Source organism: Anomaloglossus baeobatrachus, chromosome 6 (assembly GCF_048569485.1).
Source record: "Anomaloglossus baeobatrachus isolate aAnoBae1 chromosome 6, aAnoBae1.hap1, whole genome shotgun sequence".
Taxonomy (NCBI): Eukaryota; Metazoa; Chordata; class Amphibia; order Anura; family Aromobatidae; genus Anomaloglossus; species Anomaloglossus baeobatrachus.
In genome coordinates, this window is record NC_134358.1 from 180,363,762 (window position 1) to 180,389,250 (window position 25,489).

Sequence of the window (25,489 nt, forward strand, 5' to 3'; positions counted from 1 at the left end):
GTCTCGTAGACGCCTGTCATCACTAAGTTAGGACGTAGTGGCAGCTATGGGCTGACATTAACTTCTTAATATCCCGATTGCCACTGCACCAGGGCAATCGGGATGAGCTGGGTAGCGTCCCGGGACTGTCGCATCTAATGGATGCGGCAATTCCAAGCAGCTGCTGATATTTTTAGGCTGGGGGGTTCCTCATAACGTGGGGCTCCCTAACCTGAGAATACCAGCCCTCAGCTGTGTGGCTTTACCTTGGCTGGTATCAAAATTGGGGGGCACCGTACGTTTTTTTTTTTTTTTTTAAACTTGTACTGCACGATATAGACCCGCACACCGGCGGCTGTGATTGGTTGCAGTGAGACAGCTGTCACTCAGCGTGGGGGCGAATCTGACTGCAACAAATAATAGGCGCCGGTGGGCAGGGGAAGCAGAGAATATGAGATGGAATAATGAGCGGCCGGCATTTTCAGAAGCAGGAGAAGCCGCCAGAGCAGTGTGACAGCCATACAGCGCCGGTGATCGGTGAGTATGAGAGAGAGATTTTCTAACCAGAAAGGAATGTACACATCTTAGTAAGCTCTGTTGCTAAAAGACGTCAATTGACGGATTGGATGGATTCCAGCGCCCATAGGCCTCCATTATAACCAACGACGGATGGCGACGGAATCTTGCGCACTGCGTATTTTTCGGTGCTACAAAAAACGTTACATTCTGTGTTGCTTCCGCCCGGCGGTCAGTCATTCCATGAATGATCAATCGCATAGCGGATGCAACGCAGGGCCATCAGTCGCAATCTGTCGTTAATACAAGTCTATGGGGAAAAAAATCTGAATCCTGTAAAATATTATGCAGGATACCATATTTCCTCAAGGTGATGGATTGTGACTGATGCAAAACAACGGAAATGTGAAATCAGCCTAAGTCAGAGGGTATGTTCACACGCGGCATCTTTTTTTTAAGTAAAATCTATTAACTGGAATGGCTCAAAAACACTGAAAAACACAAAGAATTGACATGCTGCATCTTGGGTGCATCTTCAAAAACGCAGCCAACAAAAGATGCCCAGTGTGAACAGCAAAATCGAAATCTCATAGACTTTGCTGAGAGAAGGAAATGCATGCATTTTGTTGCATCTTTATAACCTCAAAAACGCAGTAAAAGATGCAGTGTGTGAACATAGCCTTGGGGTGAGTGCACATGATCCAGATTAGCAGCATTGTGGGCGCAGTGTATCTTTGCTGCGTCCATAACTCTGCTTGTTCAGTAAAAGCAGAATGGATGGGTTTATAGAAATTACATGCGCGCTGTGCTTTTCTGTGCAGCGTATATGGTACTGACCTGTGGCGCAGTTTTCCGAGCTGCAGAATGTTATTTTATGCTGTAGAGACGCGAGTGTTCTCAGCGTGAGAATGTGGCGAAAATCCACTGCTCTTGATCGGGGACTCGGATGATGCTTTCTTCCGTGGAGGACACTAGCATCTCCTGATCGTGTTCACATACCCTTCAAGGTGGAAAAAGTTCTGTAATTATACTATTAAATGATGTTTTTTTGCCAAGAAAAAAAATACAGTGGAACCTTGGATTACGAGCATAATTGGTTCCAGGAGCGAGCTCTTAAACCAAGTTAGGGCTCGTGCAGCATGTCAATTATTCCGTGCGCTTTGGATGCAGCTCCCACTCTGTCTATGGTGGGGGCAACAGCCTTGAACCTTGAAATCGGCTTTTTTTTTTTTTTTTTTTTTTAAACACTGCATCTATTATGCAGTGTTTCTGCAACGACTTGAAGTGCACATGTGCTGTCAAATCGCTGCAGGAATTTCAGCATTTGTGCGAACAGAGCCTTAAGCTGGCTTTACACGCTACGATATCATTGCCGATATCGCTAGCGTGCGTACCCGCCCCCATCTTTTGTGCGACACGGGCATATCGCTGCCCGCCGCGCACCCCCGTCACACAGACTTACCTGCTCTGCGACGTCATTCTGGCCGGCGATCCGCCTCCTTTCTAAGGGGGCGGGTCGTGCGGCGTCACAGCGACGTCACACGGCAGGCGGCCAATAGAAGCGGAGGGGCGGAGATGAGTGGGACGTAAACATCCCGCCCACCTTCTTCCTTCCGCATAGCCGGTGGACGCAGGTAAGGAGATGTTCCTCACTCCTGCGGTGTCACACAGTGATGTGCGCTGCCGCATGAACGAGGAACAACATCGCTAATGAGCGTTAAACTATTTTTGGTTTTAGGACGACCTCTGCACGGCAAATGATTTTGGCCGCTTTTGCGATCGTTTTAGGTCGCACAAAAGTGTCACGCTGCGATATCGTTAATGACGCCGGATGTGCGTCACTAACTGCGTGACCCCGACGATAAAACATTAACAATATCGTAGCGTGTAAAGCCCCCTTTACTCTATCAAAGCGAATTTTCCCATAGGAAATAATTGAAACAGACAATTCGTTCCACAACCCAAAAATATTTACTGTATTTATACAAACCTATTACAGTAATGCAAAATAATGTCCTGTATTCATATAAAATTATTACAGTACACGAATACAAAATACTGTACAGTAAAAAACAAACAAATTAAGCTGCACTTTAGCTTACAATAAAATTGTTGGTGTGCGAGAGGTACAGTACAAGCAATGTGCTGTACTGTTTAGCAGAAAGAAAGTACAATACTGTATCTACAAATGCAAATTGATACATGCTGTATAGTATATTCTGTACTACTGTACAATGGTATACTGTATACAGTGTACAGCACATATATACAGAAAGGTACCTCCAGAGCAAGTTAGAGGGTGGTGAAAGGACAGAACCGGAAGTGTGCACGGTGAGTATTTGCTCTTCTTGCAAAGCATTGCTCTTAAACCAAATTACACATTTGTAAAAAGCTTTGCTTGTCTTGCAAAACGCTCTCAAACCAAGTTACTCTTAAAGCAAGGTTCCACTGTACTGTCATTTCAATAAGAGTGTGGATTTTCTATATCAGACTTTTTGAACAATGCTTTTCCACATGGGACTTTAACCTTTTCTGCTTTTATATTTTTAGGTCCATTTACAGATGTTGTCACCACAAACCTCAAACTGCGAAATCCGTCTGAGAAGAAAGTATGTTTCAAAGTTAAAACTACAGCACCACGACGCTACTGTGTAAGACCAAACAGTGGCACTATTGATCCTGGAGCCACAGTAACAGTTTCAGGTACTTTTTTTTTTCTGTACATATGTTCTCTGTAAGGTATATGTTTACCTTCGATTGCTGCCTTTTCGAGGTGGGAAATGTTGAACAACGAAGAGGACAGTGGCAAACAAAGATCTGTCATTAAGACTGGATTGTTAATGAATTGTTAAGCATAAAGGCCCAGTCACACTAAACAACTTACCAGCGATCCCAACAACGATACAACCTGATAGGGATCACTGGTAAGTTGCTAGGAGGTCGCTGGTGAGATGTCACACTAAGCGACGCTCCAGCGATCCCATCAGCAACCTGACCTGGCAGGGATCGCTGGAGCGTCGCTACACGTGGAAGCATGCTGCGCTTGGTAACGAAGGTAAATATCGGGTAACCAACCCGATATTTACCTTGGTTACCAGCGCACACCTAGCCACAGTACACATCGGGTTAATTACCTGATGTGTACTCTGCTACGTGTGCAGGCAGCAGGGAGCCGGCTTCTGCGGACACTGGTAACCACAGTAAACATCGGGTAACAGCCCTTACCTTGGTTACCCGATATTTACCTTCGTTACCAGCGTCCGCCGCTCACACTGCCAGTGCCGGCTCCCTGTTCACTGCACACATAGCCACAGTACACATTGGGTTAATTACCCGATGTGTCCTGCAGCTACATGTGCACAGAGCAGGAGCCGGCACTGACAGCTGCGAGCGGCGGACGCTGGTAACTAAGGTAAATATCGGGTAACCAAGGGAAGGGCTTCTTGGTTACCCGCTGTTTACCGTGGTTACCAGCGTCCGCAGAAGCTGGCTCCCTGCTGCCTGCACATTTTAGTTGTTGCTGTCTCGCTGTCACACACAGCAATGTGTGCTTCACAGCGGGAGAGCAACAACTAAAAAATTGCCCAGGACATTCAGCAACAACAAACAACCTCACAGCAGGGGCCAGGTTGTTGCTGAATGTCACACACAGCAACATCGCTAGCAAGTTGTGCATCAGCGGCGATGTTGCTAGCGATGTTGCTTAGTGTGACGGTACCTTAAGTTCCTGAAAGAGTCTGATGGTTCTGACTGAGAACATCCATTTGGCTCATTGTATAAACCACCGGTTTTATGTTTTCTCACTGGTGGTTTACTAATCTTCATTTTCATTCACAATGTAGGAAGGAACGGAGAGCGTAATAGACCTGGTCAATGATTGAGGGTGAAGAGACCATAACAATTCCATAACACTACTGACATCCATGGTGCTCCACCACACATCATCTGGGTTTATAACCAAGTCTGTCTGGATCCACTAAGTAATCAGTCCCACCAGAGAAAAAGGAATTGCACAGACTTTTTTTTTTTTTTTTTTGTGTCCATCAAATTATGGAGGAACTTTTGATGCCAATGTGAAGAGCATAAAATGGGTTTTCCACTATTTTGATAGACTCGTTTAAATGGGCCTAGAGGAGTCGTTCATAAGACGGGAAAAACATACTCTCCTTCAGGACCATGCCTTTCTCTGTTCTACTGTCAGCATACCCTGCCGCTGTCCTAGCTTCCTCTTCTGGCGGGAGGCATCACGTTACTGCTGCAGACAATTAATGTGATTGCCCCTGATAGAAGAGGAAGCCAGAAACCTGTTGAGGGATGGAGGAACTGTGCCGATCTAGTAAGTATGTTGTGGTGGTTTTTACTTTTGGTCCACCCTGGGCCCATTAGGAAAATCTGTAAAAGTAGTGGATAAATCTCAGCTGTACTCTAATGAAACTGAGCCGAAAAATAGCAGGTGGGTATTGCCTATGGGTTCGGACTTGCATTTTCTTTAGCGGATGACTGGTCATGGTGTCTCAATTTTTGCATGCAGCAGCCATGTTTCATCTTTCATGAATCTGAAGCGAGTTTTTGCTTTTGTTAGTGAGTTAAAGGGTTTCTCATAAAGACCACCCTCGTAAGTCTTTTTAAACAGTTTTGTTTGGGACATCCCTTTATGGGCCATAATGCAGAGCCACTAGAAATATATCTCTTGTTCTAGTTAACTTGAGCTGTCCTTGCATTAAGTGGATGACTGTTCAATGAAAACTGTAGGGGAAATGCCGACCCTGGCACAGTTTGACCATAAGGACTGTTGGGAGCACTACATGGGCATTGCAATCCCAATTTTGAAAGGGGTTGTCTATGATTAGGCTAGGTTCACACTTCCGTTAAATTGTATCAGTCACAATCCGCTCTGGTAAACAACGGAATCCGTTTGGCGGATTCCGTTGTTCCCATAGACTTGTATGAGCGGCGGATTGTGACTGATGATGCTGCGTTGCATCCTCCGCCCGACTGATCGCGGGGCGGAAGGAACGCAGCTTGTAACTTTTTTTGAGCAGCACAATCCGTAGGATTTCGCTGCGCATACTCTCTCTGGCTACCTGCACACGTAACCAGGATACACATCGGGTTACCAAGCAATGCGCTTTGCCTAGTTACCCGATATTTACCCTGGCTATGTGTGCAAGGAGCCAGCGCTAAGCGGTGTACGCTGGTAACCAAGGTAAATATCGGGTAACCAAGCAAAGTGCTTTGCTTAGTTTTTACCCGATATTTACTTTACCCTGGCTATGTGTGCAGGGAGCCTGACATTTCCCTGCTCTGCTCCGCCCCCTCCCGCACTCCGCATGTGTACGTACACCCACACACACACACACACACACACACACACACACACACACACACACACACACACACACACACACACACACACACACACACACACACACACGTCCCCAGCCATGCAGACCGCGGCACTGACGTCCTCGGCTCCACCCACCTCGCACTCCGTCCCCCGCACACAACGGAGTCCGACAATGAATTCTGTTCTTTGTCATCCGTTGTACAACGCATCAGTCACATGTGTCAAGCAACGCATGTGACTGATGCAAAACAACGGAAATGTGAACCTAGCCTTAGGCAGTGTGCAGCAGACCGCAAGACTTGGACAGATGAGAAGTAGGTTCTGTGCCTACTGGGACTTTAGTAGAGCGAATGCCCTGCTTCCCCTTCCCTCTATTAGATGCACTTGTGGGAAACGCTATAAATGCTGTGGTATTCCAAGTCCTTGTTCAGGCTATTGATTTAAAGCAAATGCTGTCGGTAGGTTAAAGTCTGTGCTGATGTCAGAGTACTGTTTATGGTTTTCATCTCCTAGGCAAATGGTAAAGTTTAAGCTTTATTTGATGTTCAAATGTAGTTTTGCAGAGTCACATGAAATTCATGAGGAAGGAGACCTCCGTCATTACCATGAAATAGAATAATATGCTGCACTAATTCAGAAAGAATGTCATGAGAAACAGATCATCTAGTAATCAAATCATCCCTGGCTGTAGTGATTTACGTTTGTCATTTTGGAGAATAATTGCCACCTTTTGTGTAAATGACCTGACTCTGTATCATCTACATGAGGCTTCTATCTTTTTTCCTTTTTTCCTTTTCCTTTTTAATTCTATAGATTTTATTATAAGACATTTAGTGGATGACAACAAAGTGTCTTGTCTGTCATGCCACAAATCTGGTTGTCACAGTTTATTTTGGAAACTGCACCGCAGCGGCGGTCAACGGAGCCTAAAAAATATGAACCATTAAATAAGACGATCTCCAAGATTCTGGAGGTGTGAGCAGCTCAATACCCCTTAATGTCCTCGGATTTATCACACGTAGCCCTTTTATAGGGTTTGCAGACAATGATGCATCAAATCTGTGGAGCTGCTAAGAGCCCTCTGGTCCAGGTAGACTTGTCAGACTGTTTCAAGTTGGTCAGAAAATGACTAAAACTGTAATAATCCCCAGTATGATGGATGTTTGGTGTAGGCCAGTGTTTCCCAACTCCAGTCCTAAAGAGCCACCAACAGTGCATGTTTTCAGGATTTCCTAGTATTGCACAAATGATAATTTAATCACCTGCACAGGTGATGATTCCAACACCAGTGCAATGCTAAAGAAATCCTGAAAACATGCAGTGTTGGTGGCTCTTCAGGACTCGAGTTGGGGAACACTGGTGTAGACCATCTCTTAACATGTACCAAATTGAAAGTGGTGGGACAAAGCTGTGGAAGAGCCCGGATGGGATCTAGTCCCATTAGCTAACAGCACTGCAGTTATAGTAGACACAGGCTCCCCAATGTTGGAAGTAATTTTAGTGTTTATGTAGTCACTCGATCTCAAACCACTAGAAAACCTTTGAGCAGGAACAGGGGACTAAGTTTCAAATGTAGAGCAAATCTTTTGCAACTGCATTAAATCATCATGTTCTCAGACTGGAGGCAATAAGGAACGTTCTCTTATTTCAACACCTTGTAGATTCAGTTGCACATAGAACTGAACAGTTGAGAGGAACTGAAATATGGCCACAAAAGTTTCAACTTTCTGAATTTCTTGCATGTTCATGGCTTTCTTGTAGTAGCTTTAGACTATGTTCAGACAGTGCATTTTTGTTGCTTTTTTCCTGCAGTAAAACTGTAGCAAAACCTCATCTCTTGGCAGGAAATAACCAGCGGTTTTGGTGCAGTTTTTCTGGCGGGTTGACATTTGTCAGGAAAAAAAATTGCGTGTGTTTGTGTGTATGAGATTGCTGGATACTGTAAAAGCAGCGTTTATTAGCATGGATTTGCATAAAACCAATGAAAAATATATGCAAAAAAAGCTGCAAAAACACCCTGTGTGAACATACCCTTAAAGGGAACCAATCACCAGGATTTTCAGATATAAGCTAAAAGCCAGTGCTATACTGCCACTATCAGACTGATTCTATACATACCTGTAGTGGTCAGCTCTGATGTTTAGGTTTTGAAATCCAAAAAAGTAAAGTTTATAAAATTAGCAGCTTGTTGAGTGACAGTTGCACTGGAGCAGATAATATATTCATAGTTATCCCCTCTCCCTGTTAGAATTAGCATAAGTATTATACAAACGATTCACTTTGTGGAAGGACCTGTGTGAGGTCATATCCATGTGACCTGGTATCCAGCTTTGTGGCTGAGACCCCGCCTCTTCTGGTCACATGGGTTTGACCTCACCACAGGTCCTTCCACAAAGTGAATCGTTTGTATAATACTTATGCTAATTCTAACAGGGAGGGGATAACTATGAATATATTATCTGATCCTCAGCTGCTGTCACTCAACAAGCAGCTAATTTTATAAACTTCACTTTCTTGGATTTCAAAACCTAAACACTTGCGCTGACCACTACAGGTATGTATAGAATCCGCCTGATAGTGCCAGCATAGCACTGGCTTTAGGTTACACACGAAAATCCTGGTGATTGGTTCCCTTTAAAGGGAACCTGTCACCATGTTTTTCCCTTATGAACTGCAGCCACCACCAGCGAGTCCTTTTGATGCTTTGAGATGTGTTTGATATAATAATGCTGTTCTAAATGTTGCTCCTATGTTTCTGCTGATTAAGTGTTTGTTGTATTACCACATTTTATAAAATAATTAAACAAAAAAAATTCTGCCCTCATATAACTGTTGCTATAAAAAAAATACAATTCCTGGAGTGACAATACAGAAGTAAAAGAAAATAGAATGCTCTGTCAGCATAAAACAGGCTGTGACACTGACACCAGGGAGTTAATCATATATTTTTTGTGTTTAATCTTTTTAGCCCCCTTGACAGGACTTGAACCTGCGATCATTTGATGTTAGAAGTGATTGACACAGGCATTTAAATGGTTAAGCAGCAGAGATTGGAAGTCACTCTGACCAATGCTGTTAACGACATATGCCGGCTGCGATACCCATCCAGCATTTATCTGCTGTGGTACAGGCTTCATATATCTTGTGTGCCCATGTGACATATATTTACTTTGTGGTCACTAAAAGTTTAAAGGCAGATGTTCTGCACTGAACTTCCTTCCCGGACTCCTGGGGGTAGTGAAGTCTTTTTCCTGGACAGGCAGGTTTTGACCTAATCATGTTTGGACCAAAGCTGCAGAACGACATTCTGATGATTCTTGTGCTTCCAAACGTAGTCACCTGCTCCTTTCTAAAAGGTGTTTTTGTTTATATTTACTGGGTTAGATAATATTGTCATTTGAGATGTTTTTAGTAAAAATACTGAAAGGGATTGTCTACTACTAGGATAGTATTCAGATGTCTGCATCGGGTCTCCTGTGACTCGTGTGACATTAAACCGTGTGTGCCCTGCAGCCATTCATTGACTGCTAATCGGGAAATGGTAAATTTCAGGCTCACTGCTAATACTGGTGCTTGAGGGAAAATTACTGAATATATATATATGTATATGTAACCCCAGCACTCAAAATAAAGTAATTGAGGACAAAATGATGAATGCAGGTGAATTTATTTTGACAGACTGCAAAAAGTGGACCTCGACTAGAGCAACAACCAACGTTTTGGCTTTTACCCCCTTTTTCAAGGTAGTTGCGTCATGTACAAAAGCAAGACTGCGCGGGCCACATAGGACGACCGTATCATAGAGGTAGAAGCAAGGTTCTTCACATTTTGCAGTAAGCAGTCGCAGTGGTGATGTGACAATGAGACAGATATGGAGGGTGATAGAGCGCCTGCAGAGTTTGCCCAGGGAACGCGATATGAGCGGTGGTCACGGCAGTAGCGGTGGTCTACTGCCGTGACCACCGCTCATATCTCGCTAGTAAGTATAATTGGTGCAACAAGCAGTGAGTATGGAAGCCATTAAATGAACTTGAAGTTGGTTGCCCCTTAAACAAATATTCCCATGGAAGTTATATATTCTCTGATGCTGCTGGCAGGGATTCCTCCACGCTGCTGATTTGTAGGACACTACTCCCCTCTGCCTGTTCCTCCACGGAGTGAGTGTGTGCACTACAGTACAGGACCTTTGCATTCGCCTCAATAAGTCACTCCATTTCATTGCACCAAACTCAGGGGCCCAACATATTTAGTGTTTTTTAATTTATTTTATTTATTTTTTCAATTTGTGTCAAATTCGCTTGGTGGACAGCAAGGATAAAACTTTCTATTTTCAGTCTTCCCAACCACATGTGTATAAAGTTAATCTGTACTGTACAACCCTGCCTCAAGTTACTGACGACAATCTCATGACAAGTTTTATACTGTATCTGTAATGGATTTCCTCCAGGTAACTCGTGCTTTGTTTCTTTTTAAAACAGTAATGTTACAGCCGTTTGACTATGATCCAAATGAAAAGAGTAAGCACAAGTTCATGGTGCAGACCATCTTTGCTCCATCAAATATAACAGACATGGAAACAGTGGTAAGTAAGAGTGATATTATTATTATTGAACCCGGACACCACACGTTCATAAAACAGCGACTAGGTGCCGAGCAGCAAAACTCAAGAGCGGCCACTACATTGTACGGAGCTGTGCTGTTCTGGCTCTGTACTCTGTATGCTTGTGGTAAACGCAGCACCAGATATGAGCAAATTGGTGTGGGTGCCAGGTTTTGAACCCCCAGCGAAGGGTAGGTCCTGAACATCAATGTTTTAGCAACTCAGTTAAAAAGGTTTTCTAAGCTATACCACAGATCACTTATTGGTACTGATTCAAAATTAGAACTTCCTTTGCCCTCTAGAAACAATTGGTGGTGGACACTTTTTTGCATTTTCTATGCAAGTTGCCATCATGCACTGATCTGATGTTTAGTACCTGGACAGTAACAGGTCGAAGAGCCTATTCTATAGTTTAAAGGGAACCTGTGACCAGATTTTTGCTACGCAGTGCAGCATATTGTAGAGGACCCTAATTCCAGCAATGTCACTTGCTGGGATGCTTGCTGTCATTTTGATAAAATCCCTCTTTTTCTCTACTATAGATCCAACCCTTATTTGAACATGGAGCTATTTAACCCCACCCATACCACTGATTGGCAGCTTTCTGCCCATATATGGTGTACACAGCTGCTAATAAGGGTGAGAGGTTATGCTGAGCTCATGAAGTAGGCTAACTAGTCCTGTGATGATGATCTCCTACTGATCAAATAGTGGTTTTTATGAAAACTATACTAAGGAGCCCAGTTAGGCTACTTTCACACATCCGTTTTTTGCGGTCAGGCACAATCCGGCTTGTGCCTGATACAACGGATCCGTCACGCCACGCCAGTGATCAGTGAGTATGAGAGAGGGGGTGAGAGGGAGAGACTGTCGAGAGGCTGAGAGACCGACGAGAGAGAGAGATTTTCTGACCAGAAAATAATTTCTACCTCTTCTGGGCATGCTCAGTTGTGTAAAAAAAAAAAAAAAAAAATCTGGCCCCTATTTCCATTTTTTGCCGCATGCCCCCGGATCAGGCGTACATAGCCTGTGATTCTATAACATGCCGCACAACGCCGGATGCGGCGCAGGGCGTGTTTTTTTTTTTTTTTTTGCCGCAGTCAAAAAAACGCTGCATGCTGTGTTCTTTCCGGCAGCCGGACACAGAAATTTCACCCGATCTGGTGCACGATGGATGCAACGCAAGGGCATCAGGCACAATCCGGTGCTAATACAATTCAATGAGGGAAAAAACGCATCCGGTGACAGATCAGTTTTATCCGTTTTTCGTCCGATTGTGCCTGACTGTAAAAACCGGATGTGTGAAACCAGCCTAAGTGATACGTCACTAGAATAAGTAGCTCTGACCCTACATTATGCTGCTCTCAGATACCAAAAACCTGCTGACAAATTCCCTTTAAAGAAAAGTGCTAAAGAGTTGTTCAAGTGTGAAAACTGTAGGGGTGCGCACCGCTCTTTTGCCCGTGGCATTGTGCTTTTGCAGATTGACCGTTAGATGTTGTGGCATGGTTGCACCACTGGTCCGATCAGCACGCTCTTCCATGTTTTTAGTGGAACAAATTTTCATTTTGCAGTCTGTGAAACACAACGTGTCAATCCGGCTAGATTCCGACTGCTGCGAGCAGGCGCTAACGCAGAGGCACACAACTCCTTTTTTTTTTATTTTTTTTTTTTTTAATTTTTTTTTTTTTTTGGATCGGAGGGCCTTATTTCCATATTGAACCAACCACAATGGACAGCAATGAAACGTCACAACATAAATATCTAATAGGTACACATTCCATTTTTATGACGATATCAGAGGGCTGGAGGTCCTCTCCTCTCCCATTCACAATACAGAAAGAGACCATGGACTCCGCTTTCTACATTGCAGTTTCTAAAAGATGTTCTCAGTCAAGTGTTTCCATTCTCCGATATACTACAATGACACGGCAGCACTCGTGCATGGCCATGTCACTTTTACTCCTTACCTAGATGATGACATGGTCACACTGCACCAGTTAGGCTGGAGCTACCAGTCGTGTGACACTGAAATGACTCATTGTAACATTAGATATGATTTCCCATGGAATCACGTTGCAACTTGTTATATGCTGCCAGTACAGCAGAGTTGCATGTGTTTCCAAACATGTTTCTGTCACCGATCAACAAATTGTATGTGACTTATCAATAACTCAGCTGTTTTATTTGCAGCAAATGGCCTGCTGTGACTTTTTAGTGACTTGCTGGAGGGTTGTGGCCTCAGTCTAATAGCTAACCATCTGTATAGTGCTACCTGACACTTCTCCACTCTTTTACATGTAAAACACATACATACAAATAGTGTGGGCTTCTTACCTAGGTAACCGACCATTCTAAGACTGCAAGGGGCTGGTACCCCAGCAACGAACTGAAAAGTAAGAATTCCCTCTGTTCTTGAACGTGCTTGATTTTTACCCATTTAAAAAACTTTAAATACCATTCTAAAGGGGCTTTAATTTTTACTGAGCACCGCTTCTCTGTCTTGTTTGTCATGGTACCAGTGGTTAGACCTCTGTCGATCAGTTAGTGGTGCATCCTGCCAGTTCATGCATGTTACACAAAAGATAATTTTTCTCAGAATTGACTTTTTTTTTTTTTATATATATATATAAAGACAAGACAAAACTTTATATCACATATTCTTATGCAGTAGAGAACAACCAGATGTGGTGGTTGTGATTGGGCTTTCCATTAGTAGTTTGTATGTGTAAAATGTATTTTTGTTCCTTGCAGTGGAAAGAAGCAAAACCTGATGATCTAATGGATTCTAAATTAAAATGTGTATTTGATATGCCACATGAACACGAGAAGCCGGTAAGAGTATTTTACTATTAGCGGACATTTCCATCTGTGCTTGTAGTCGCCTTCTACCTTTTTTATATCGCATTGTTGAGTGTCTTATAAATGTTTTTCCTTTTGTATTTGATCTAGACACATGAATCCACAAAATTGTTTACTTGTCTGCCTACTAAGGGTAGTGCTTCCATGGATGACACTGAAACACGGAAGCTCATGGAGGAGTGTAAGAGACTTCAGACTGAGATGATAAAAATTTCAGATGAAAATCAGCTGCTGAAAGTAAGATCCAACTTTAATTTTTCCAACTTGTAACAATGTCTGATATTTTAGAAGAAAGCCATAATTTCAGATAATTTTTCAGGATACAATGTTGTGTACGTGAGGAGTTATTCTGACTAGTTTTATGCATCTACCCCCTCTCTTCCCCGCAGTCCCCCAAATTTTCAGTCCTCTGAGCTAGTGAGTAAGGCCTAAGCCACACGGCGAGAAAATCTGTGCGAGTGGAGTGCGATAAGACATCGCATTCCCCTCGGACCAATTCTAGCCTGTGTGTCAGCACACATGAGCGATTTATTTTCTCAGCCCTAATCGGACCGAGAAATCTTTTCTCTCGCACCCATTCAAGTGAATGGGGCGAGAGAAAAATCACACTGCACTCGCGGTACACCGGTGCATCGCAATAGCCGGCTACGGAGGTGAGTGAGATAAATCCCTCCCTCCCCTCCTCCGTGCCGGCCCGCCCCCCCCCCGCAGCTGAGGTCCGCTCGAACAATCTGACCTCAGTCACATGGATGCATGACACTCGGCTCCTGCTGTGCTGCCAGCGCGAGCTGAGTGTCATGCGAGCATCGCACTAGTGCCCTGTGTGGCCCCGGCCTAAAGAATAGCTGTTACAATATCTCCCATACATAGTACACTGGAACCGATGGATTCCTGCTCTTCTTTCTATGTAGAACATAGAAAACATCACAGATAAAAAGATCATGCTTATCACTAGTGTGGTTACAATACTAATGTAATGCAGGTTTCAACAACTTTATTGCAATATTCTATTTAAATTGCTATTTGCACTCTTGGTATGTTTAAATGCCTTGGTGCACTGCTCTACCGACTAATTTAATTACGGTACTGCCACTCCATCGATGTTAATTGACTGTTCTGGCTTGTCCAGACCTAGTTCTGGAGATAAACCTCCGTTTGTGATCCCTGTCCTTATCCAGGAGAGGGCACACAAATTGGTCTCCTCGCTTCTGACATTGCTGTTTCCTCTATCACTTCATTGCATGAAGGAGCATACAAATCACTTTCTCCTTGCTGCTGACATCACTACACAGCTATACACCACCAAACCTACAAAAAACTCCACTGGAAAGGTTAATAAAAATGATATCTTTATTAATTCATCAAGCATAAAATCAAATTAAAAGACAAAGGAGAAGTAAAAACAGAAGTGTGTACTTCTCCTTTGTCTTTTAATATGTTTGTCCTGGTGTAACTCCTTAGATAAAGATGTGTGTGTATCTGTATGTATGTATGTATGTATGTATGTATATGTGTATATGTATATATACACATAAGCCCCATACAGCCTTGTCAGTTCAAAAATAAAAAAGCTCTAGCTGTCATAATACAGCAATGCAAAAAATATATATTTTTCTTTAACCCCTTCACGATCAAGGACGTAACGGTACAGCCTAAATCATGAAGAGGTGATCATCGTTGGCTGCTGCCGTGAGCCAGCAGCGGTTCCCGCACATGTCTGCTGATTTGTACAGCAGACATGTCTGCCTCACAGGCGCAGGTGGGTCCGCGATCCACCCGCTCCTGTTAACCCCTTAAATCACACTGTCAAAATGTGACAGCGCGATTCAAATGGCCGCAGTGGGTAACGCACACTTACTCGCCACCATCGGCGATCCTCTGAAGTGATCACGGGTAGCCAATGGTTGCCATGGTAGCACAGGGTCATGTGATGACTCCTGTCGCTATCATGACTCGCTTCCTTTTACAGCTGGCAGAGTACTGGCTGTAACAGACAAGCATTTCTGCTGATATAGTAACCCGCCGGCCAGGGGTTGCCGAAACGATCGTCCGTCGAGTGGGCGCCATTACCCGGTATATTGTGCGGTATATACTTATATATTGGTAAGCCTCAATAGTTTCACTGTTGGTTGCTCTAACGCACAGAATCAGGTGTTTAATATTGGTCACGGGGGGTATATATTGGCCTATGGCATTTCTTTAGCAGTATTCATCTGTTCACCTTGTTAATAGACATGACTCATAAAATATAAGTATTGTAACTCTTAGTATTGCATTATCTTTGTCTGCTGTGAACATTAAAATACTCATTACTTGTCATCAGACCCTGTAATTGCTACCCTCCTGGGCCTGTTTTTTCACTGGGGTTTGTGCACCCTATTGTGTATGTTTTCTCTATCCCATCTTTACACCTATTTAATAAAAACTTATTTTCAATAAGATGTCTGATCGCTCTTTTTCTTTTCTATGTGGGTTAATAGGTGCAGGTGGATCCGCGATCCACCTGTGCCTGCTTACCACTTAGATCGCACTGTCAAAATATGACAGCGCTATGTATATGGCCTATGTATATGGCCATGGCGGCAATTGCGCCTTACCCGCCGCCTTCGGAGGCCCCGTGACATGATCACAGGGAGACGATGGTTGTCATGGTAGCTGAGGGTCATGTGATGACCCCTGGCGGGACCATGACGTATTTCCTGTAAGTGCCGACAGACCTGTAGCTCTTAGTGGAACCGTGCATTTTTGCTGATCAGAGTTGGCAGCTCTGATCAACAGAAATATACAAGTGATCAAACTGTGGATCCATAAAGGCTCCTAAGGGGAATTGTAAAATAAATTTTAAAAAAGGTAAAAAAAAAAAAAAAAATTAAAGAAAAAAACCCCCACAAAAGCCTTAGTTCAAATCAGAAAACAGTTAAATTAAAAAGTATACATGTTTGGTATTACTGCTTTAAGAAATGCCCGATCTACCAAAATCTAAAATCAATTAATCTGATCAGTACACGACCTTGTGAGAAATTCCATTCCATTTTGGTGAACCTGGCATGAAAACTGCCAAAATGCAAAATATTTGCACAACTCTGCATTGTGCCAAAATTTTGTGACTTTTAAAGCAATATATATTTCATAATTCTGGCTTCGGACAAAATCTAGATATGGGGAACAGAGCATACAATAGGTGAAATCCGTATAGAGGTAGAGGGAGTAAGTGCAGCTAACGCTGTCCGTGTGAGGTTGTGACATTCGCAGCTCCTATGTAGGCAAGAAAAACAGCCACTGCTGCCCCGTGGTTCTTGGATGAATCCATCAGGAAATATTGGAGCCAGTTGGATAAAAGTACGCCAGGTGGGCTGTGCTGCTGGATTAAATAGACTCCTCCCAAAATTTTTTATTTTTTTTCATATATATATATATTATATTATTATATTATTATATTATTATATTATTATATTATATTATTATAATATTATAATATTATAATATTATAATATTATAATATTATAATATTATAATATTATAATATTATTATAATATTATAATATTATTATAATATTATAATATTATATTATATTATATTATATTTTTTTTATATTATATTATATTTTTTTATATTATATTATATTTTTTTATATTATATTATATTTTTTTATATTATATTATATTTTTTATATTATATTATATTTTTTTATATTATATTATATTTTTTTATATTATATTATATTTTTTTATATTATATTATATTTTTTTATATTATATTATATTTTTTTATATTATATTTTTTTTTATATTATATTATATTTTTTTATATTATATTATATTTTTTTATATTATATTATATTTTTTTATATTATATTATATTTTTTTATATTATATTATATTTTTTTATATTATATTATATTTTTTTATATTATATTATATTTTTTTATATTATCCTGCGTAGTACTTGCACAATTATTATGTAAAAAATAAAAACTTTTTTATTTAATTTGATAAAGGCGCCGGTGCCACATTAGAACACTGGTAATAATGAAAACCTTATCATTTTTTTTATAGAAACAATTTACTCCAGCACCTAATTTGTTTTATCCAACACGATCCAATTGTTCAGGCGTATTCGCATTGATGACTCGGGGCCTCAGTATTTTAACTTATTAGATGTATTAATAAAAATCTGCCTTTATTTGCCGTGCACTTCTTTCTCCTAAGTATCATATAGAGTTTTATGTATTATATAGAGCTAAATCAATATTAGGAATATGTTAAAAAAAAATCTCTACCTTGTTAAACGTACAAATATTTAGTGGCAATACCTAGTAGTAGCAATCGGCTTGGTCACAGCAGTATAACTGACACATCACCAGCACCCATTGGTCTCCATTATGATGTCTATCTGATCATTTGTTTTATCTCTGCCCCTTCTTCATTTTTGAATCGCATTGAAAATGGTTTTCGTTTATTTTTCTCTTTGTTTTTCTAGGAGGAGAGGAGGAAGGGCAGAGGAATGCTGAAAGATCAAGGCAACCCCATCCCATCACTTCTTGTCGTTATTGCAGCAATTTTCATTGGTTTCTTTTTAGGAAAATTCATCTTGTAAATTAAGGCATGAAGTGCTTTCCTTTTTTTTTTTTTTTCTCCTCCATTTTTTTCCCTTCCCAGCCAGGAAGTTATTGAGCTGCCATAAGTTTATGTACAGCAGCCTATGGGCATCATCTGTCTCACAGTTCACATGAAAAAAAAAAAAAAAGCAAATAAAAAAAACACAAACTGGCGATGGGACAAAAGTGTGTGTTCATATGTCAGGATCAAGACTCTTGTCACACATTCAGTCCTCTGTGGGAGAGACCACTTTAATCAGACGATCTCTTTGTGGTTTTAATAAGTTGAAAGATCTTTTTTTGTATGTTATTTTAATTGTTTAAAATTTTATCTGTTCACTTCTTCGCAACATGGTTTCCTTAGATTGCTAATCTCTTTCAGGTATAAGATCGAGGTATCATGGGATGGTGTCTTCAATTGTAAATGCTAAATCCTTTCTTTTGCATTGTGACGGCAGTTTAATTCTCGGAGTGAGGCAGATTTATTTATTTTTTTGTCTCCATCATTTCATATCTTATTCACAACTGAACAAAATTAAAAAAAAAAAAAAAAATCAGAAAAAAAAGTTCCTTTTCCTGCTGGATAGCATTTACGTGTGTGTGATAGAAAACGTTCTCAAAGTTCAGTGTATTGCGCTGGTTTTGGTACTTGTAAGAACTGGTTTTCTTTGTGTCTGTCACTTCTATAGGTGCATTGAAAGCTTATGAAGAGCTGATCAGTATTAGATAAGGTACGCTGATCCCACCCCTGCTCATTCAACAAGTACAGGACCTTTTTCTTCGTGGGTCGCTCCCACAAGATTTTTGTTGGATTTTAGCAATATATGCAAGCAACATGGATCATAGCACACCTTTCATTACAATTTGTTTTTTTCAGAAAACTTGGCATACAAATATGCCATAACTGCTTTATTGGTCTGGGTCCAAGCATAAACTGAATGTTGGGGAACCATGTTCCCAGTTTGTGGAGATGAACTGACTGGACACACTTCGGTTCTTTGCCTATCTGCCATACAGTATAACCAGAATTGCCCATAATGGCATCTCATCACCACAGATGGGGAACACCGAACCATCCATTTTTTGTTTTTTGCTTGTTTTTTTTTTATAGGATTTCTGAAAGACCTAATGGTTATATTCCTTCTGTATAAGAATCTATTGACCCATTCTAAATGTTGGGAAAACGCTTTTGAAATTGGACATATATTAGAGCCTCGCTAATTTAGAGTCCGTATCTACCCACACTAACCTCCCTACTTTCACAGTAGCACCAAGAGGGCTCATGTATAAGCTCTTTCCCGCTCCAGTTTTGGGGATACATGTACTGCGTGATTGAGAGGCAGCACACCATATACATGTAGCACACATCGGTTTCTTTATAGAAAGGGGTCTGTCCTAGTGATTGGATGCCTTATGGTGAGATCAAATACTGCAGCTTGCCCACTCACGGTAGTCCAATGCCAATTATGCAGCCATTGCTTACTATGCATGAGTGAAGTTCGGCCACATGGATTGCCCCCTGTCTGATCTCGCCTTTAGTCTGTTTTGGGATCCCCTACTTGTCTAATCTGTCTTTATATTTACTGAAAACTTTTTTTTTTTTTTTTGTTTATTAACGTGTTTATATTTTACTATATTCTGAAAATGGCTGCAATATATCTTATACGGTAGAATGAGTTCTGCGCTCACTAATTTTGTATTTTTTTTCAGTGCACTTGTACAATGCAGAAAGGACATCACCACTTCTAAACACTACAACACGTTCTTACCTCTGTCTAATCCAGTGTTCTTCATTTATAACTATACATGCTGCTTATTATTGAGAAATATCCTGGCCTAATTCTGACTATCATTGTGTGGGTTACGTGCCTTTTGATTCCCTTTTGTGTCTGGCTGTTTCCTTTTCGCCTTGTGTATCCTATTAAGAAATGTGTAGTAAAGTTATCTGCCGGGAATTGCAGTGAGTCATCCGCAGATGGGAACATGAACACTTAAAGCTGTGTTTTGTTTTTTGTTTTTACCCCCCCCCCCCTTTCCATGTTCACTTATGAACTATCACATTTTAAAAGATGGTATTCTGCAATTTTTATCTAGCTGTGCTTTTTTTTGATTAATTGCAAATGGACCATGGTAGCCTAAGACATGGATGTCTTCTGCAGCAGTTATTGTCAAAGATACATTTGTTGAGCAGAGGTAAATCTGTTTGCAGTTATTTACTAAGACGTTGATGCAGAGTTTGTCTGATATCCCATACATTGCCTATTATATAGTTTTGACTGTTAGAAATGCCATTAAGCTAAAATTCAGCCTACTGAGACTATCCTCAGTAACGTAGTCTCTTATTAGGCCACTGATTTGGGAACTTGGCAGATCAGGGGACACATGTGGCTCTTTAAAGCTCTCATTGTGGCCTTTGACATCCCAAGGTGTGTACTGGTGGTCTGCTGCACATTCTCTGCCCCCTGTCCCACAGACTTGCACTTTTTCTTGTCACAGAACAGTGTATATAGCCAGGACAGCAAAGTGTATAGAGAAAGAATGTATAATAGGATTTAGACACCCCGGGAGTTAACAACACAACTAAGTTGAACAAGAAGTAGATGAGCTCAGAATTCTGCTTCTATATCTCCTATATGGGGTTCATTCAGTCTGCTTTTCCCTGTATGTGGGAAACGTACATAGTTTCTCCACCACCTTCATTCTGATTTGAGTTTGTGAAAATTGTACAGCACTCTGATTTTATCGGAGTGTAGCCTGGTTTTTTTTTTTTTTTTTTTCTTCACGGACCCATTGACTTGCTATACCGATTGATTCAATCCTTGGATTAAATTTGGACTTGTTTCCGCGATTTTCCTTGGACCGCTCTGTGAAAAATCGCTGACATGAATGGCTCCATAGACTATCACAGGTACAAGTGCTATCTGTGAAAAACCCGAATAGCACTTGTAAGTGAAAATCGGACGGGTGAATGCGGTTTTTATTTGATCGAGTCTGACCACTTATTTGCAATCCAAGCTGTCTGGTTGTCGGTTCTCTTGTAATTTGTGACTCTCCATAGTCAGGGGTTACACACAAATCTACAATAGTGTTTGAGGTTGACCACTTGCCCATTTTTCATTTGGAAAGCCGTTACAGTTCTATTAAACTACACTTTTTGATGGAAGTTAATTTTAACACTATATTTTTTTTTTTCCTCTATTCCACATCAGATATTAGTGCAATATCCATAGTCCTCGGTCTTTTATGGCAGGCATGCATATGAAGTCTTCCAAGTAAGAGTGATTCTTTCATCTAAGATTTGTTTGTTTTTTTTTGTCCCCTCCCACAACCTCATATTTTTATTTCACATTTAGCACAAGATTCAGAAGTCTGTCATGATTACCTGCTTACAAACAAAAAGCATGTTTTTCCTTCTCATTTTTATCTTGTTTTGGTGATATTTCCAATTTTATCTTCATAGTTTGGATGAAAAAGATTTGAGAATGGCATGGAGGACCTTACTTCTCCTGTACATTTTATTATATTCTAAATAGCATGATGTATAGAAAAAAAGTGTCTTATGACTGAGGCTTTAATTAAAATCATGAAGAAATTAACATCGAAGTTACATTTTTAAAATTGTGTGCTGAAGACCTGAATAATTTTCTGCTCCACTGATGGTCACAAATTCCCAGTATGCCAAGAGTGCAGAGTTATTTGCGATTCTCATGAAGGACCGCTTTACGTTAGCCTTGTGGCATAGGATAACGTTTACTACAGAGAGGCTGTTAAAGTCTGGTAACTGTCACTGTCAAACCAAATTGCTTTGTAATATGTGGAGCCCACCTCACACCTATATCTCCACTTCTTTGACTGTTGTAATGTGGGTGAGTGAAGTATTCGACTTAAAGATTATCAAACCTGACCTTGTTTGAAAGTTTTGGAGGAGTTGGTCTTTAAAGAGTGCAAACATTTTTGGAGATATTTTTTTCTGAAATGTGTGTAAATTGAATTTAATAAAAAAAAAGTTGAACTTTTTTCTTTTCTGTAGCCTGCATGTATTTTCATACATTGAGTTCTGCTCTTCCCTGCTTAATGTAGTGTCTAACAAGCTCCCAGATTTGTGTTCACGAGAACAGAAAGATTGATTGACATCTCTGCAACCAGATAACATGTAAATTAAAAGGCATGTTAGCTTTTTGAGTGTTGGGGGAGCAGAGAAAGAGGGGTAACAAACAGAGCCTACAGAGATCTTTTTTGACAGATTTTTTTGCAGAACTGCACTGAGCAGCTTGCAATGTTTGAAATGGTATGCATGCTGCGGAAAACAAAGGGTTGAAAAGTAATAAAACTCAATAACAAACAGTTTCCAAAAATTCATGTTTTCTAATTTAACAAACAAAAGAAAGTTCCCATATACATATTAATGTTTTGTTTTTTTTTGGGTTGAAACGAATTTGCATCTTAATGGAGGGATAGGGAATTATTTTTCCAACTCCCTAACAAGGAGTGTAACAGATTTTAATGTATCTTAATTACCATTGGAATTACACATGAAAATAAGCAAATCTGTGATATCTTATCGGACACATTTTCTTCTTTCTCTGCCAGAATTGATCAATAATTATCAAAATTCTCAATTCTGAGGTAAAATCTGTATTCAGTGAAGACTTTCCCATTACTGAGAGGAAATGGCAGCTATTACTGATGAGATTCTATGATGGGAGGAGCTAGAGGCAGAGCTCCGCCCCCTCCTTGACTATCTCCATATTTGATCATTATTTAGTGAAGACTTAACCCATCGATTCGGGCAGAGAAAGAAGCAAATTTGTCTGATAAGATATATTACAATGTTCATTCTTTATTTTAATGTGTAATTGATTATTAAATATTTAAACAAATTATGCTTTCAATGTCAATGGCATCTATTGACATTTTTCATGTTGGGAAGAGGCTAATAATTATATAATATGTATTTAACTTAACAGAATCAAAATTAGCTGCATTGGTATTAACTCACCTATGAAATGGGCTTTGTCAGATGCCTGTTTTGGGCATATCTCACTTCTCATTTGGCCAAACTGATGAAGCATGTTTGAGTTGAGAACCATAGCTGTTGACCATGACCATCGAGCTGACTGCTATATTGTATATTTGGCCAGCACCCATTGAAGATGCTACAATAAAATAGAAGTATATATGTACTATAAGAAGTATACCTCCTTATTCATTTAATCTTTTGTGTGAAATGGAATCCGTCAATCTATACTTTTGGAGGAAAGTCTTGTACTCCACTGCAGTCAACATGAAGTCATGCGCTTTGGAAATGTAGGTGCTCTAGTGACCATTCAGGTGGATTGCGCCTTTAGATATTTTGGGCAGAGTTAATCACTCCAGTTCATTGATTGTGAAAATGCATTCACGTAGCAAGAAAGAAGAATATATTTGTTGAATTGAACTCAGACATCTAAAAGGAAGCATTACTGCTTGAACCTGGACTAGTTTTATCCATGTGACGACTTTGTGTAAATAACCTACTTGCAGCCCTGATTAACTCCAGACTGGAATTTCTGGTCGTACTATCATGACCTAAAGGAGAACTCATTTCACGAAGCAATGGAAGACTTTATCTTATATAAATATGTATTGTTCTGATTTACGTATTTCCATTTCTTTCAGGAATACAGTCATTTGCACAATTTGATTTAATGATTTATCATCCCTAGGGTTCCATGTGGGGTTTTGCTTAAATTTAGTGCAAAATTGCATCAGTCTTTCATTGGGTGCTGTAAAATTTTGGACTGTTCCTTGATTCATAGTGATCCTCTTTAATGTTGTATATAAAATGTAATGCTCAGAATATTTTGCTATCAGCAGTGTCTTTGGAAGAAGTCTACCGTACTAAATTATGAAATATGAATTAAACTGTCTTTGTTCCTTCAGCGTCTTCCTTTGCTTGCTTGTCTTATTAATGTAATTTAGTATGACATGAAGGATGAAGTCTTTTTGGCCTCTTTATCATCGCAGTGGCTTTTTTATGGTGCATTATAATCTATTCTATTTTTTTTTTTTCTCACATATTACCAATGGGTTATTTTTCATGAAGGTTATCTGATGGTTGCTTCATGCTGCCTGTATTTCAGGCAGCGTGAATGTGACATGAGTTGTGTTTTAATGCAGCTGTGTATATTTTACTCTGAAAAGCCATCTGGTGATCTTGTCTTAGATGAATAGTCCAAAACAATTCTCTTCCTATGTCTGTGTATTGAATGACATGTCAGGCTAGTGGTGCTTGATGGGGAGAAGCTGCCAGGAACTGCCTTGGACTAGTCATCTGAAATGCAGAGACCTACACTGGCTTTTCGAAGTATGATTTCTCTGAAAATCTGCAGTTTTTCAGAGTAAAACATACACTGCAGCAAAAATACAACCAGGGTCTGATTCATCCTGCTAATGGTTGAGGTTGGAGAAGCAGTTTTCACTGAAAATCCTGATATATTGCTGGTGGGTGTGGACCTACTCTGTCCCTGGCCAAGCTTACTCTGAAAGGATATAACTAAGTGACTACCTGGAATTCACTAGAGCCTCTAAGGGTGAGGATAGGCTGGGATCCAGGTAGTCACCAGGTACCACTCGCAGAGCAGTCACTGGATGTGTAGCAGCTGACTACCGGTCAAGACAGGCATACAAGGTACAGCGGGCACAAACACAGTAAAGCAATCCGAAGTTGGGGCATGCAGCACAAGTTCAGGCAATGTAGAAAATGTTAAGTGAGAATGTCGGGATAAATGAAAGGCAAGCATGGGCAATATCAGAATCTGAGCAGAACACAACCAGACAGAGCCCAGAAGACCAAGTAAAGCTCAACTTATAATTAGGCATGGTGTGAGGGAGTAAGTGTCTAATATAATTACTATTGGCTGGGGATAGATCACAGCAGTAACACTCCCAGGAGAGAGCTGATTAAACTCCTTCAGAGTATAGCCAGGCCTCACTTCAGGTGGGTGGAGACTTTCCAGCCATAGGAAGATGTAGCAGGATGTGTTGTTAGTCAACTCTCCTGCAGTATTCAGTGACTGCAGGATGGGAGTAGTGAGATCTGCCTCCTACTCGCTTGAATTTTGGTAGCTTCTCCTGTTTTGTAGGTTGGGCTTTGTTCTTGGTATGCATGCACAATGAGGCACTGGACATACTGATGAAGCTGGAGGATAGGACCAGGATCCTGCAAATAGATTTCCTCATCTAGACTTGTATTTAATTAAGTGTAAATCTAATATTGTTTTTTTTTTCATTACTATAACCCCTTCAAAAGGAATACAAGACTACAATAATATTTAGCTTTAAACTAAATGCACTTCATATTAAGTCAACTACACCTGAAAATTTTGGGAGTATCAGCAGTATTCCCTCAAGAGGAGTTGTGAGTGAGAAGATGGAGCATTTCTAATTTAAAAGCCTGTTGCTTTTGTAGTCAATGGATTATGTGGGGGAGGGGGGGGTGTTGGGGGTGGGATTGTGTGTAATAAATATATATAATTGTATGTACACACACACACACACACACACACACACACACACACACACACACACACACACTACAGCTGTATT

General features: G+C 40.6%; 1 protein-coding gene across 1 annotated transcript in view; it reads left to right on the forward strand.

The window, feature by feature from the left end:
* The window catches only part of VAPA (VAMP associated protein A), a 43,190-nt gene extending 19,362 nt beyond the window's left edge, over nucleotides 1-23,828 (forward strand). Inside the window, exons 2-6 of the mRNA XM_075314543.1 lie at nucleotides 3,046-3,198; nucleotides 10,321-10,424; nucleotides 13,197-13,277; nucleotides 13,395-13,541; nucleotides 17,785-23,828. Of these exons, the coding sequence (XP_075170658.1) occupies nucleotides 3,046-3,198; nucleotides 10,321-10,424; nucleotides 13,197-13,277; nucleotides 13,395-13,541; nucleotides 17,785-17,901 (602 nt within the window). The 3' untranslated portion in view covers nucleotides 17,902-23,828. The remainder of the gene's footprint in view (nucleotides 1-3,045; nucleotides 3,199-10,320; nucleotides 10,425-13,196; nucleotides 13,278-13,394; nucleotides 13,542-17,784) is intronic.
* The last annotated feature ends 1,661 nt before the right edge of the window (nucleotides 23,829-25,489 follow it).